The 15,118-nt window shown below is 42.4% G+C and overlaps 1 protein-coding gene across 1 annotated transcript in view; it reads right to left on the bottom strand.

Annotated features, from left to right (window-relative positions):
* The window catches only part of myom3 (myomesin 3), a 53,647-nt gene that overhangs the window by 23,435 nt on the left and 15,094 nt on the right, over positions 1-15,118 (bottom strand). Inside the window, exons 6-13 of the mRNA XM_076737345.1 lie at positions 14,453-14,545; positions 14,014-14,102; positions 10,134-10,178; positions 6,332-6,472; positions 6,078-6,239; positions 4,345-4,486; positions 2,837-3,036; positions 839-892 (exon numbers count right to left, since the gene is read on the bottom strand). Of these exons, the coding sequence (XP_076593460.1) occupies positions 839-892; positions 2,837-3,036; positions 4,345-4,486; positions 6,078-6,239; positions 6,332-6,472; positions 10,134-10,178; positions 14,014-14,102; positions 14,453-14,545 (926 nt within the window). The remainder of the gene's footprint in view (positions 1-838; positions 893-2,836; positions 3,037-4,344; positions 4,487-6,077; positions 6,240-6,331; positions 6,473-10,133; positions 10,179-14,013; positions 14,103-14,452; positions 14,546-15,118) is intronic.

The following is a 15,118-nucleotide window of genomic DNA, read 5'->3' as shown; positions in this document are numbered from 1 at the left end:
CTGGAGTCAAGAGGCGATTAGTCAAGCTTTGCATAAATAAATAGTAAACACAGTTCCAGCAAGTAACTCCCTGTAAAACCACAATTTGTCACGTTTACACTCCTGTTTATGTGCTGATTTAATGAGAAACATGGCATGATGTTTTAGCTTTAGAGGTTCAAATATTCTTTAACTGTAGATGGAGCCACGATAGCTGTTTCCCAATGCTTCCAGTCTTTTTGCTAAGCTAAGCTTGTGTGTGAAGTGATGTGTGCTGCAGCATCAGTTGATATTTGATGGAGGAATCATCTCACAAGTTTGCCTCAATGTAACTTAAAATAACTTAGAAAAAAGCTGCAGACAAACACACATGCATATTTGCTCTAAATCTAAAGAACAGGATAAAGAAAGCATGAATGCATGCCTTTTCTGCATTCATGGTCTGGTTTCCTCCTCCTCCTCCTCCTCCTCCTCCTCCTCCTCCTCCCCCTTTATCTCTCCCTGTCTGTGAGTTACATCGCCAAGGTTATCAACCCTCTTCACAGGCGTTCACACTACCTCGGGCCATTATGTCCATTTGCCAGGACGACCAGGGACTGTTCATTCCTTTCACTTCTGTAAATGGAACAAATGCTCATTGCCTCAGCCGTACAATTACTGCAACGCGTTGTTCAAAATAATATGAAGACGCATTAAGCCACAAGCCCGGGGCAGCCTATAGGCGAGGAGGCAGCACCTCCTCAGCACCATGTGTGCCAGTAAAACATAGATGCTGTCTGAACTCTGGCGTGAAAAGGTTCAAATTGCATCTTTTCAGGACAAAATTGTTCACGGTGACATCAAAATACAGCACTCTCACCTTCAAGTTCATCCTTTGTAATGGTGATCGTCCTTCCTCTGTCCACTTTGACCACTAAGACATGAGGGAAGACAGAGAGAGAGAGGGAGGGAGAGAGAGGGAGGGAGGGAGGTTGGGGAATGAAGATGGAAGTCATATTGGGGTAATGAAGTTATATGAGAGCTCATGATAACACTATTAGTGTTAATGCTAGAGGAGCAGCTACTGGTAAGAGAACCAGAGCCAGAGATACACAAAGAGGTGAGAGAGAGCGACATGGAAGGATGGAGAGCAGGCTGGAGGCAAGTCAACCTTCTGTCCGTCCTTCATCTGTGTTTAATGATCCACAGCATCTGACCAGAGCCCATCTGTCCTCCCTCGAACACACACACGCTGAGCTACAGCTCATTCGATCGCTCTCAGACTTGCACTGTATAAAGTATTCAACAGAACGCAAACGCCTTACAAGAAATCCTTTAAGATACAAAGCGTTCCACTTCAGGATGCCATTAGGAAGCTGTCGCAGAAACGACTGCAGCAGCTTCCGGCTTTAGAAAAGTGAGATCCACATCCACATGCCTTACATCTGTTTCCCCCGGTGGTGCTGGTATATTTGCAGGTGTAACACAGCAACTGAGGCAGATGAGGTGAATTAACAGCAGGCCTGAGCTTGAACACATCACTGATGCTCTTTGTTGTAGCAGATAAAAAGAACAAACAAAGTAAAGGAAAAAGCTGAATAAATGAGAGGAGAAACATAATAAATGCAGATGCTTCCATACAGGGCACGAGGAGTACCTGAGTGGTTTCATGAGTATGAAAATGATGTTGTTCAGATGCTGTGACCTTCGCAGTCAACAACCTCTCTCAACCTTGGAGCAATGTGTTAGACAGCGGAGGAAATACACGACACATTCATACATTTTATTTGTGGCTCAGCTCATGTTCAAAGAGCACTGAACTGGACTCTACACCTGGCGCCTACATCACCCAAAATGCAACAGTTTGGTCTGAGGTTCAGCTGATGCTACTAGCGGCTAATGGCTAATGGCGGCTAATGGCTAAGATGTCATGTCATTTACACATTAATGCATCAGTAGTGATAATACCAGAATATACATTGTTCTGAAATGGGTTCTTCTGCATGATGAGTACTTTTACTTTTGTTACTTTAAGTATATTTTAATGCCTAAACTTTTGTACTTTTGTACTTTTACTTGTACCAGAGTATTTCTACAGTGAGGTATTACATGTAAGTGAACGATCTTAGTGTTAGCACTTCTTCTACTACTTTTTACAAATGAAGCAAGAGCTGTAAACGTGAATATATGATATACAGGCTGACAGGTAATTCATTCATCCAAGACTGGGACTCTGCACCATCAGCACTACATGGACCCATTTATGGCAAATCAGATTTTGGGGATTGACTGGAGGTCGTGATGCACTTTTACTGCACCATGTGTTTAGTCATCTTTTCTGATGAGCTCATGAAAAAATAATTGATTATGAGCATTAATATTACGGGCTGCAGCTGGACCTCATACATCATAGTAAACAGTAACATTGCAGTGGGGATAGTTGCTATTTTGACTAACAGGCACAGAGCAGGACACAAGCTCAGCATGCCTCTGTGTTCGACTACTTTTCACTCTCTGAATGATCAGGGAAAATCCCTGCACTCATATGCTGATGTGCATACTTGTTACTATGGTTACCAGGTGATTTTTTTTTTTTTTGCATGAATTTACTGATTTCTTGAGAGTTCATGATCAGCATATGGATTTAATAGTGATTTTGCTCTTGAATTTATTCTAAAATCACGTCATTCCCATCACAAAATCCTGCGGTGAATGTCATTCTGCTTTCAAGCCAAACAGCAAAAAGGTGGTTAGGACTGCACCAGAAAGGTTTTCTAAGAGTCAGACAGCAATTAGTGGTGTTTCTCCAACTGTGGTGATGTAACATTTCACACCTTTTTACATGGCAACCCAGACGTCAGAGTGTGTTATGTGTTACCCATGGTCCTGGTGTGTTCCAGAGGGTCCGCAGTGAGGACAGGTTCTGTAGCCTTGGAGGGCCGTCCTGCTCCAGCCTTGTTAACAGCACAAACCCTGAACTGGTACAGAGTGCCCTCCTTCAGCCCAAACACCGGGTAGTGGCACATTTTCTGAATATGCACATTGCAGTGCACCCACTCACCCTGACCGACATCATATCTGAGACAGAAAACAGGAGCAAGACAGAGAGAAACAAGAACATCTGAATAAGAGGTAAACAAAGAACTGAATGCATCGTGTCTGAATCACTTTATGTGCAGTCTGCAGGGTGTAACATCATAAAAGCACTTATAAAGCACTTTATCCTGCACAATAACACATCTAAGTCAGTAAATGCCCCACCAAGACCTATGATTGTGACAAGAGACCATATGAAAGTAACGAGCCTCCAAATACAACAATAATAAAAAAAAAGATTTTTAAAGTAAAATGCAAGCTCTGATGATACAACATCGATAACAAACTGTTGCCACTCGCAAACAAAATAAAGACAGAAACTGTGCGGTTTTCTAACCATAAAGAGGTTGCTAGGGAACTGGGAGGAATCTTAAATTTCCTTTCCTCGTCCAGTAGCCAATAACACGCAGGAGCTGTGTCTTCTATGCAAAAACATGTACACAAACATACACTAATGCACAAAGGAACGTGCTTCCTCTCTGTCTACAAACACACTGTAAACACATGTTCAGGACATCGTGACTGATTGGTGCTGGTGATAAGTGCGGCCTGTTTTCCTGCGGGAGTCTTTGACTCTGCTGTTAACATAGTGTCGAGGGCTGATAATTACCAAGTATACCATCCATCTCACATGAACTCTGCCAAGTGGATGTAACACACTGCTGGCTGCCACCAGCGCCATTTTTATCCAGTTTCCAGTAGCACAAAGAGCAAGACGAGCTAGTCTGACTGTGGGTCTACTGTTGCTTTGCAATACAGGAAATCGCTGTAAATACAATCTAAAATAAACCTTTTTATGGAGATTAAATCAATGGGAGTTCATTATAAGAGATTTAATCTTTGTGCGGAATATTCCTGGAAATTTGCTGCTTTTCTTTGTCTAATGTGACAGCAGGGTCAGCTGATCAGGCAAAATTATGTCAACTCGGGCATTTTTAGTCTTTTAGTCTTCAATTTCTCCACTGATCCAAACTTCTATCAATCATTTTGAAGATATTACAGGAAATTGAACTGACTGTCACAGGATGCTGAAACTCTCTATTAACACTTGGTCTATAAAGTCATAAGTGGATGAAATTAGACATATTTTTATCCTCAGCTAGCTTGATAATTAGACCTAATTGCTAGAGAAGTGAAGTCCTTAATTAACACTATTAATGTGAATTCTCCTAAAAAAATTTAACATCTACACGTCTTTGCTCTGTAACACCTACTAAATGGACCTCATGGCGAGATTGTTTACTACTGTTTTTGAGCTCAAAAATTAATTTTCAATCTCTCAGTCCTCACTTTTCTACATAATAACCCTCCACAGGTGAGGCTCCATCAGCACTGGGTGGCTGCCAGGTAAGGAAGACGTAGTCCTTGTTGACGTCAGATACCTGGACGGCCAGAGGAGAGGCGGGGCCTCCCACCACTGCTGCTGATGCATCTGCAGCATGAAGAGGAGAAAGTCAGTTAGAGGAGAAAAAACAGAGGGAGGAGAGACCGGAGCCATGGAAGAAATACTTTGGCTGGAAAATAAGCGAGATGAGGAAGTGATGAGTAACATGGAAGGAAGCAGAAAGGGGAGGATGAGATTAAAGAAACAGGAGCAGATGATGTGTGTTGTGGAAATATTTAAGGAGTTTAAGGTCATCCACACATTTTCTATTCTACATCATTTGGGCCACAGAGTGAAAAGTGACGGCTAAGGCTGTAAGAGCAGATTAACACATGTTACTCAATATGTTCTATTCAATCACAACCAGTGGATCTGATGGGACAGAGAGAAGGGAGAAAAGGAAATGAAGAAATTATGCTAAGCGGATTGAAGACGGCAGTTGCGACATGTTCCCAAACCTTCCTTGAGGCGAGGAATGGATGGTTTTTTTTGACAAAAGACCGAAGCCAACATCAAGCAAATCTCTTTCCTGTTTTACATTTGCAACCTCACCCTCCCTTCCTCCCTTTCCTCCTGCTCTCTCATTTGTTTTTGCTCTCCTGTACTGCCTATTTGTCATGCAAATATGACGGCGGGCTGAAGGAGAAAACCCACGTACAGGGAAGTTTGCTGATTCTCTAATTAGTGCCTCCTGCTCTGCTAAACATCAAGCACCTTAATAACAGAGAGACACCTGAGCAGAGATTTAAAGGAGCTTTGCAGGAAGATTAATTCAGCATTAAAGCGTTTGCATGCTTTTGGACGAGCACGTGTTATTTTTTTTGGTCTACAGGCATGTGCCCACCAGGCTTATGAATGATTCAGGGCACGTTATATACTGTGGCAGTTAAGGAGCAATACATGCATGAGTAAGCACCGGTATTATATTGAAACACATACACGTGCCAAGCCTCCTGCAGAGCTGTCCAGACACATTTCAAATGTTTGATGAGTCAAGTGGGAGCTGTTCTAAGGTTTATTTGCATGCTGCAAACAATGTGTGAAAGAAAACAGCAGTCTGTGAAGAATATATAGTTTTACTGAACAAAGTTAACAAGCCCTCCACTGCAGAACAACTTGATTGATGGTGCAATTTCCCCGTATGAATCAGGGTAGTTTGCCGACAGGAAATGAATGTAGAACCAAAATCTGGTGAATACAAATAGTTTTTGAGTGAAGGTTTCAGTCAAAACCCCATTTATCCAACTTGGGACAACAAATGATGATTGCATCCTCAGAAACGCAGGTATTCTTGTATGCAGGGGTCTCGAGGTCTCCCCTAAGCACTTTTTTCAAACACTATCCTTTCAGAATGAAGCGTATCACTTGAAACACGGGTTGGCAGGCTGTTCAGAGACACTATTCAGTATTTGAGAGGGAGTTCACTCAGTTGTGACCCAAGTATGGATTTCAGTCTCCATGACAACTGAGCAACCTCCATCTGCATATGATGACTGTGAGATGGTTGAAAGCCCTGGAAAAAGCTGGTAAGTGGACCTTGTGATAAGACTGCCAACCATGATTTAATATTTAATTGGACCCTTTAAAAATGCTACATTTAACACAGGTATTATAGTTACTTCAAAATGCTGGTTCTCACCTTTGATATAGACAAAAGCACTGTGTTCTTGGATTCCATCCCAGGTCCTCAGCCGGGCGGTGTAAACGCCTTCATGCTCCTTGTACGCAGCCCTTAAAGTGATTGAAGCCTTGTCGTCGGCTGTCTCAATGTCCACATTGCTCGACTGATGCAGCTGGATGCCTAGAGAATAAACAAATGACCTGACAAAACTACAGCACGTATCTAAATTCTCAAACATCTGGCTCAGGTATGTCATCTCTAACAGTACTCACCATCCCTGAACCAGCTGACATCCTGCTGGAAGGGCAGCAGAGCTGAGGTGAAGGTGCATTGCAGAGTGAGCCTTTGACCCTCCTTCACCCATGTCAGAGGGAAGGTGCTGCCAAACTGAGCTTCTTGCTCAAGCTTCAAGGCTGGGGGAGCAAAGATGGAGGAGGAGGAGGAGGAGGAGGAGGAGGAGGAGGAGGACAAAGTTGGGAGGTGATATGGTAAGAGGGAAGGATTATGATAGGGAGGAAATATAGAGGGAAGGAAGGGTGAGGCCCTACGACCTTGATTCCAAACAAGTTGGGACACTGTGTAAAACATAAATAAACAAAGTATTTAATATTTTAGCTGATCAGCTTCATTGATTTTTGTAAATATCTGCTTATTCTGAATTTGATGCAGCAACGTGTTTCAAACAAGTTGGGAAAGGAGCAACTAAAGACTGAGAAAGATGTGGGATGCTCGAAAAACACCTGTTTGGATCATTCCACAGGTAAACAGGTTGATTGGTAACAGGCGACAGCATCATGATTGGGTATGAAAGGGGCATCCTGGAAAGGCTCAGTCGTTCACAAGTGAGGATGAAACGAGGTTCACCACTTTGTGAACACATTGTATAAAGGATATTTCTACATGGGCTCAGAGACTCTTTGTAAAAATGTCTGTAAACACAGCTTGTTTGCAAAGGACTGTATTCTGTTTTTATTAATGTTTTACACAGCATCCCAACTTTTATGGAATCAGAGTTGTGGTTGTCGAAAAAGGCAAGAGGAGTAAATAGGAGGAAAAGTGGCAGACGAATCAGCAAGATAGAAGACACAGACACGGCTGTAGGAAGGATTAAGAAGCACTTTTCATCAACATATACACATTTGCTTTCCTTGTTGGTGCTTGGGAAAGATAAAATTGATATTGAAAAGTAGGTCCACTCCAGACATAGCAAAAATATTTCCCAGACGTGATAATTTTGGGTGGATGCTGCACTATAAAATTGCGCAGACCTCCTTTGGCCCGCTACAAAGGAAAGAGGCATGACAGGTAAAAAGCAGGGGAATCAGGAAGCAGAGGATGTGCAGGAGATAAGTGGCAGGCAGGAAGACATATGCTGATTCCTGATGATAAGAAATGAGAGCTCAACTCTCCAGCTCTGTCACCAAACCTGGTCAAAAAAAAGCTCTGCTGTCTCTATACCATCGAGAACGCTCGCGCTATGACATCAGCTTTTCATTTTCTCTGCTACCCAGCAGTAACAAGCTCTTCCTTCCTCAGTTTCTCCCACTAGTGAAACTGAACAAAGCAACCCGGAGGGTCTCAACTAAAATCTTATGCAGACTTGCATAGCCCTAATAGACAAAGACCCTCTGCTCATCCAAGAGCACACAGAGACAAAGGACACTCAGGAGTGGCAATCCCCTGCAGGAGACAGCAGAAAAGCTGTGAAAAGATGAAAAAAGATGTGACTCCTTGTTTTAAAGCGAACAATTCCTGACAAGTTATTCCTTCAGCTACCATTCTCCCACTTGTCAGAGCACTGAAGCAATACAATCTGGAAGTGAGAGATATGTGTGCCATGAGGTCTCGTCAAACCCCGGCAGAGATGAGTCTGAGACACTGTGACATGCTTCTTGTAATGATCTTGTTCTGCTTAGCTGTCCAGGCGACCACAGGAATGTGTGTAGCTTTATCAAAACACGCCGCTTAGATCTTTGCTGCCCATCATTCAAGCCCTCGAAGCCATGCTCCCCCCAGCACAATGATGATTGTGATAAATTCACCACAGTCGCGCTTCTGTTTGCTGAGTGATTCACGTAAATATGAACAGCTCCGTATGAGATAATCAAGCATCAGTTACATGAAAATGGCAGCATGTAATTCTTCAGCACATTCTCGCAGCAAGCAGGCCCTGATGCCATTACATGCTGATAAAGATTCATTCAAAATGATTGCCACTTAATTTTTGAGTGCGTGGGGAATGGATTGCAGTGTGTTGCACCTAAGATATTAGAGAAAGTCAGGAGTAGACTAAGAAATACATCCCTGCATTCGGAACGATGATGTCTAAACATATTCGCCCTGATTAGATGTGCATAAGTTGACTTTACTTTGGTGGTTTTGTCTTCTATTTAAAGTAATTTTGAAGTAAAATAAAAAATGGCACACACAGGTCAGCCTCTTATTCTTAATTTGGCCTACAGAACCACGATGTTCATGTTAAAAGCTGATTTACAATCTTGACTCGAGGCCAAGACTAAAGACCAAAGAGCTAACTTTCTTCCTTAATTCAACGTTTTTTGTCATGAGTCATGTTTAAATTGCTTTGCCCACCAGTCCTTTCATTCAGGGTTGTTTACTCACCATCGCCACTGCCGACGTCTGGGGGCTTTAGTGTGACAGGAAGGAGTCCAGTGTGGCAGGCGATACGAGTGGTCCAAGAAGCAGACAACAGTTAAATATATCTCTATAATTATGTAGGCCACTGACAAAATAAGTGAATGCACCCACAATGTGCATTTGAAGCCTTTAGTTCCTTGCTCCAAGATGAATCAGAATGAGTCTCTGCAAGATTAGGAAAAAACTTTAAAGGTTCACCTTCACCTTCCAAATACCAGTCGAGTGATTCAGATTATATGGTTCAACGCTGAACTTTAAAATACTGTCTGATTGCTTGTGTGTTTTCCCGGTTGTACAGCAGTTTCTAGTGGAGTCTCAGCTTCCCCACATCCAAGCGATAAAGCTGCAGAGCATCTTCATAATCATAGCCGACAGGAGTGATTGATAAAGCCACAGACAGAAGGCCCAGTTTGCAACGCTGCTGATTTTAAACGATGAAGCAAACTTTTTTTTTTTGCTTTATCAGGAAAATCTTGCAGGTGTGCTTTGTGATGAGGTGATAATTATAAGAACTGTATCTCATTCTCAACAGGTCCTCTGTACTGAACAGCAGATTACATCATTCATCACTGCTTTTCCAAACAACCCATGTTAGCGTTTTCTATTCTCATGCCCCATCAGCAGGAAAGCATCAGTTAGTGTTTTTAGCTTATAAGTTGAATTTATGTACTAAAACTACTTGGTTATGGTTCAGTAAAGACAGTAATTTTAGTTAAAAGCGGTAGTTTGTTTGAGAGTAGATGGACTGTCGGAGGGAAATGGTCTCCCCTGTCAAAGTTACCTTGCTCACCCATCCATCAACGCTGACCTCATCCCTAAGAGACACTTTTGTGCCACTCCTGCCTTCTGATAGACAACAGTCAGAATTCGCATTGCCACAAGAAGCCCCTTTTTGGTAAACTTAACCTGCTTATCTTCAGCATTTCAACAAACAGCCAATGCTGTTGTTCCTCTGGTGAAGATAACTGACCTGGTGGAGGCTAATCTAGGCCAAGAGTGCTACAGCTAATATGACATGCTCCACAGCTTGGAGCAAAACCGAATAAATCCCTTGCTGTCCCTGAAATGAAATATACATGACTGTCATTGCTCCTCCATTGGATGCAAGTCTGTCTATCCCTACAGCAACTATCCCACAAATAGCCTTACTACTTACACCTGTACATCAATGGATACAGACACCCACACAGAAACACAAACTCCCATGACAAACAAACACAGTTAAAGCACTGCTCCCGTTCAATGCATCCATATCTTTCTTTACGGGGTGCAGCAAGCACAGCAGAGCAGAGTGCTGTGTCACAGTCTTCAAAGCCAGCCAGCCCTCCCTAGTTTACCGGTGGAGGGAGGAACTTCAAAGGGTGGCAGAGAAAATGAAAGGGGACGCTTTTCATTAGGCCCTGGCGTGAAACTTACCGGGGGTCCGCGAGTGCTCTGAACCAGCCACGGCTCCTTGATATGCTGAATCGCAGAGCAGCAGAGCAGGGCAGATTGAAGCGAGGCAGGGAGGGTCAGAGATGGAGACAGAAACAGAGGAATATATTGTGAAACTGAAGGGGTACAACTTTTAGAGAAACACAGCAGACAAATCAGCACCACATTTATGCAAGTCACATCTAATATTCCCTTTAACCTATTTATAACAACCGGAGAGAGCCTGTGAAATGTAGATGGCAAAGGAGAAGCCTTGAAGTGTCTCATTAAAGCCCTGACCATCTAATTGATCTACGTTATGGAATTTTACCACCAGGCACCGAGTGCTTTCAAGAAAGAGTGGGTCATTGAAAAGGTGCAAAGAAAAAAAAAACATTCTTGTGAATGTTTCTGTCACAGTGCTGTGAGGCAATGAGGCTCACTGTAGATGTTTGACTATTACTCACCACTACACCCACTGTCCTCATTGTAATTCATTATGCATGAGTGCTGCAATGAGATCTGTTTTTCAGATCATTTCAGTCTGGTGTTGATTGTCATCCAAATATCAAATTCATATAGAAACTAGGATAATGGGGATAGAAATCTGCACCGTGCATGGCGGAATTAGAAATCATCCCCTTGGGGTTTTCATGAAAAAGAAAAAATATCTGGCTTGAGCAACAACAAGATTGGAGGCAAGAGGAGGATGGAGGTATGGATGTGCGGTCAGATTTGGTCAAAGCAGTCTCAGCACCCAGGGGCATTAATGAATATCTGTGCCCCTGCAAATAAAATGAAAAACTGAATCTTATAGCCGGACTGATATTGGATTTCTGAGGCCAAAACCAATATTGATGTCTGACAGTTTTAAAATCTGACGACAATATGTTCGCTGATATCATTTTCAAACTTGAAAGCGTGGCATCCAACACTTTTGATTGGGATCTCTCAAATCTGATTATGTGATTTCAGAACTGTGACCGAGATGTGTATTAACCCTCTGAACCCCACATCCCCTCAGGAGGTTTGAAAGGCATGTTTTCTTTAAAAATGCACCATCTATCATAGCCAGAAACTGTAAAAACAGAAATTATGGTCTGAGTTTCATGTCCTTCAGTGCCTCCTACAAGGAAAACTAAGTAAATCTAACCTTAGTGATTTCTCATCACAATCATTATATTCTACATGTCTAATTTAAAATTCTGCCAAAAATCAGCCATTTGGACAAACCGGATGCTGTAAAAAACGTAAAAATTCACTCCTCAGTACAACTGCAAAGCCTTGAATGACTACTATAAGACCTGCAGCCAAGTGACAACAATTCAGCAAAACGTCGACTGAACTGCAGGAGGAGGAGTAGCCAGGAGGAGAAGATGAGAGAGATGGTTAGTACAGGCTGTGAAATGTAAATATTTCAACATGTACAGCATGTGGAAGCCCCATTATTTACTTTTTTTGTAACAGTAACAGGGCACTTGAAAAAATGTATATATAGATTCTGCTGTTTTTCATCTTTTCTTACATAAATAATCAAAGAAATAAATCTTGCATTTGTTTCTTCTTTGATGATTTATGGCATTCAAACTGAGTTAAACTGCACAGAGAGCATTTTTGAGTTCTGCCTTCATCCAGCCTTGATTGTGCTGTTTCCACGCAGGCTCAGGACTAACATATATATTGCAGTGAAAATGAGCCCACAGTGAGTAAAAATGTGACAGCAGCAAAAACCGCCCAGAAAGTGCTTGAGGTTGAGAGGGTTAGAAAGGACATTTAAAAGCTGAAAAATAAACCTGTCAGGGCCCACTGGCAAATAAACTATGCAATACTGGCACCATATTTCTTGTTACTTATCGGCCACCTTTCAGTATATGCCGATACCAATATATTTGGCCAATTTATCAGCTGGGCTCTGTCATGTGTCTTGGTCTTTGGCAGGCAGTAAACATCTCAGGAGCTCAAATAATTGCTGTTATATACTTGTCACAATGAAGAGATACTCACATTTTATTCCCAGGAAGCCACAGTATTTGGAAATTGTTAAACCAAGGTGGTAAACCATGCAGACTCCAATCAGGATCAGGAGATCAGAGGTATTGACATAATTAACAATGCTTATTTACTGGGAGCACTTTAAAAATAGGACTTTTGCTATCACTGTCTTGTTCCAGTATGCCGAAAACACTGTTGATTTATTGAAAAGGAAAGAAAGCAACGTCCCCCCTTTTTTTTTTTTTTTTTTCCCCTGGCGAGCTGGGGGCGGGGCTTCGTTTGAATGGACGCCGGAGGTTCGCCACCGAGCTGCTAGCCAAACCACAGTAAGCTAGCTAACTTTTAAAAAAATGTATTTCGTAAATTATTTTAGTTCCGTGACGCAAGGTCTACACTAGCAGTTGGGAGATAAGATGTTCAGACACATGTGGAAACAAGTCGACCCGAGGCGAGTGTAAAAAGTGTGGATAATCGGTGTGGTTGTTGTCCACCGAAGCTAACGCTACAGCGGCTAACTAGCTAATGTCGGACAGGTGCTGCTCATTAACCCCGATCCTGCCTTCCACGGGGCGCTTGTGCCGCCAATTTAGGCCTTGGATATGTTTTACTCCCATTTCCCAGACTGTGTACAAAAGTCAAAAGCTTTCAGCTGTGATAACACAAGGACAGAAACTGGCTGGAATATACTGTGAAGACATTATGCTGCATTTTGCTTCTGCGGGCGACTTGACTGGATGCCAAAGGGGCCACGGTTCATAAAGATGGCCTAGCTGCTGGCCTTCGAGAGGGATCTGAGTTACCCGCAAGAGCACGGATGACCAGAGACGGTTAAACTCCACTCGACGACTTCAGCTAATGGTGAGCAAGCTTTATTTATTTATTTACACTGGCATCGCTGGCTGCTTCTATGTGCCTTTGGATCATGGTCGACATGTTGCCCCCAGTGTTGTTGAATTGTGGATGACAGTGCGGAAGTAGGGCGCGCACACACATCGGACGTGTTTTGCGCTCTGTACTGTGTTGCTTCTGGGCTTGTGGTTGTGTTTTCAGTAATTTGGTTTCTGCTTTGATCCCTGCTCTTGATCGCCTTCCTTTTTCCTTATTCCTTCATGTTGAACAGTCACTAAGCTTGTTTGTAAACCTTGTCGGTCTTGCAGTTCTTTTATGCGCGTTTCATCCTTTCACTGAGTACATGTTTTGTTTTTTTAAATCGTATATAAAGTGTAGTTGTAGGTCTAGATTACATGTCTCACATCTGCAAATATCAATAAGTGTCGATATTCAGTAATAACAAGTTCCACTTGCAGCACATGCAATTTGCGCTGTTGTATGTGAGGTGCTTGTGTCCATAACAGATGTTTTTCCATCTACAATAACAAATCACCAAATTCATCTCAATGGAAAATATATGATGGACATAAGATGGAGAAGATCTACTTCTGGCAGATTTCATATTAGCCTTTGCTGTCTGTGCTTGAAGGTGTATTTAGCATAGAAAAAAGTCACTGGAGGGCAGTGGCATCAGTGTACATAGTGTGTGTGTGTGTGTGTGTGTGTGTGTGGACTTGAACTGGACCAGTTGTGTCAAATACAGATGATACTGACCAGTTTGTGCTTTTGAGCAGAAGAAAGGTGTGTGCACCAGCTTTGAAACGCCTTCATATTGTGAAAATCCTGCAGTGTAAATGATCTTTGGACGGTTTTATGGCCTTTAATCTTACAGCTTTGATTACCTTCACTGGCATCCTATATCAGTGTCTGTGTCCCTTTGCCAGTTTGGAGCCTGAGACTGTACTCTTGTATTTCAGTCATTGTATTGTAACCCATCTTTGTATTATTCATAATTATTTTCCAGTAAGGGAGAATTGATATGAAACAGGAAGCTACTCACAGTTCACCACGAGTGTCCCAAAAGTCATAGCTTCACCCAGGGGACTCTTGGCTACCACTTTATACTCGCCGGCATCATCAGGAGAGCACCTAAAGGTGTAGAGTGTTATGTATCTGGTAAAGTTGGAAGCGATGGAGCTGAAATAAGGATGTATCTGTACTATTACAAATATATGCTTTTATTGCTCAGTTTTTAAGCAGCGGCATACTTAACTCTGTTGTGATGGTTGTTAATTTAAACAGCCATATTTCATCTCATAACACCACCATTCCTGAACATCACCCACAACTTTCTTAAATCCTTAATTTTATTCTCTGTTAATCAATGGCAAGGTTATGCTAGCCACACATGCCCCATCCTACACACCCCTGGTCCTGTCCGTACCGCTTTCTGCACGGAGACTTTCAGCCTTAATTAGGGATTTGAGCTGGTGACCTACCTTCTGATCTCCAGTGAGTTAAGACCAAATCTTTGTTGAAGACTATAATTCCATGGTTGGGCAGACATTCTCAGTGGCAGACCGTCCTTGTACCTGAAGTAGGAAGTTAGAAATATATCTTGAGTGTGTTAAAAGTTTAGTTTAGTTTTGAATATCAAAGCAAACAACAGGCCTCCATTGATTACTTATGCACGTCTTTCACTAATCAAATGTTGGTTTGGCTGAATCTACGGCAGCCAGAGGGGGCCTTTGATCTCTCATTCCCTTTTGTGCTGGGCACTGTTGAGGTCAGCCTTTTGCTGCTCATTGGGCTTGATGGGTCCCATATGGGATGGTGAAAGCCATGAGCCTCAGGTTATCAGGATCTCAGCTTAGGTTCATGAATACTGAGTACACACAGTCTATTCATCAGCTAGTCTCTCAGCAGCTCAAGTATCAAGGTCGACAGTTGGGCACGTTGCCTGAATTAACACAGGTAATTTCATATTAATGCGTAAGGCTATATTGAACTTAGGGTTCAGAAGTGTAGTGTCATGACGCTTCTTTGCAAGCAACTCATGGGCTTTGAGTATCTTCATATTCAATCATTTGTTATGAACAAGTGTTTAACCTAACCTACCTCCTTGCCTCTCACTATATACTTCTAATGATTGCATGACAAATTCA

The sequence above is a fragment of the Chaetodon auriga genome, chromosome 8, assembly GCF_051107435.1.
Source record: "Chaetodon auriga isolate fChaAug3 chromosome 8, fChaAug3.hap1, whole genome shotgun sequence".
NCBI lineage: Eukaryota > Metazoa > Chordata > Actinopteri > Chaetodontiformes > Chaetodontidae > Chaetodon > Chaetodon auriga.
Note: the sequence above shows the minus strand (reverse complement) of the source record. Positions and strands in the feature narration are given on the sequence as shown.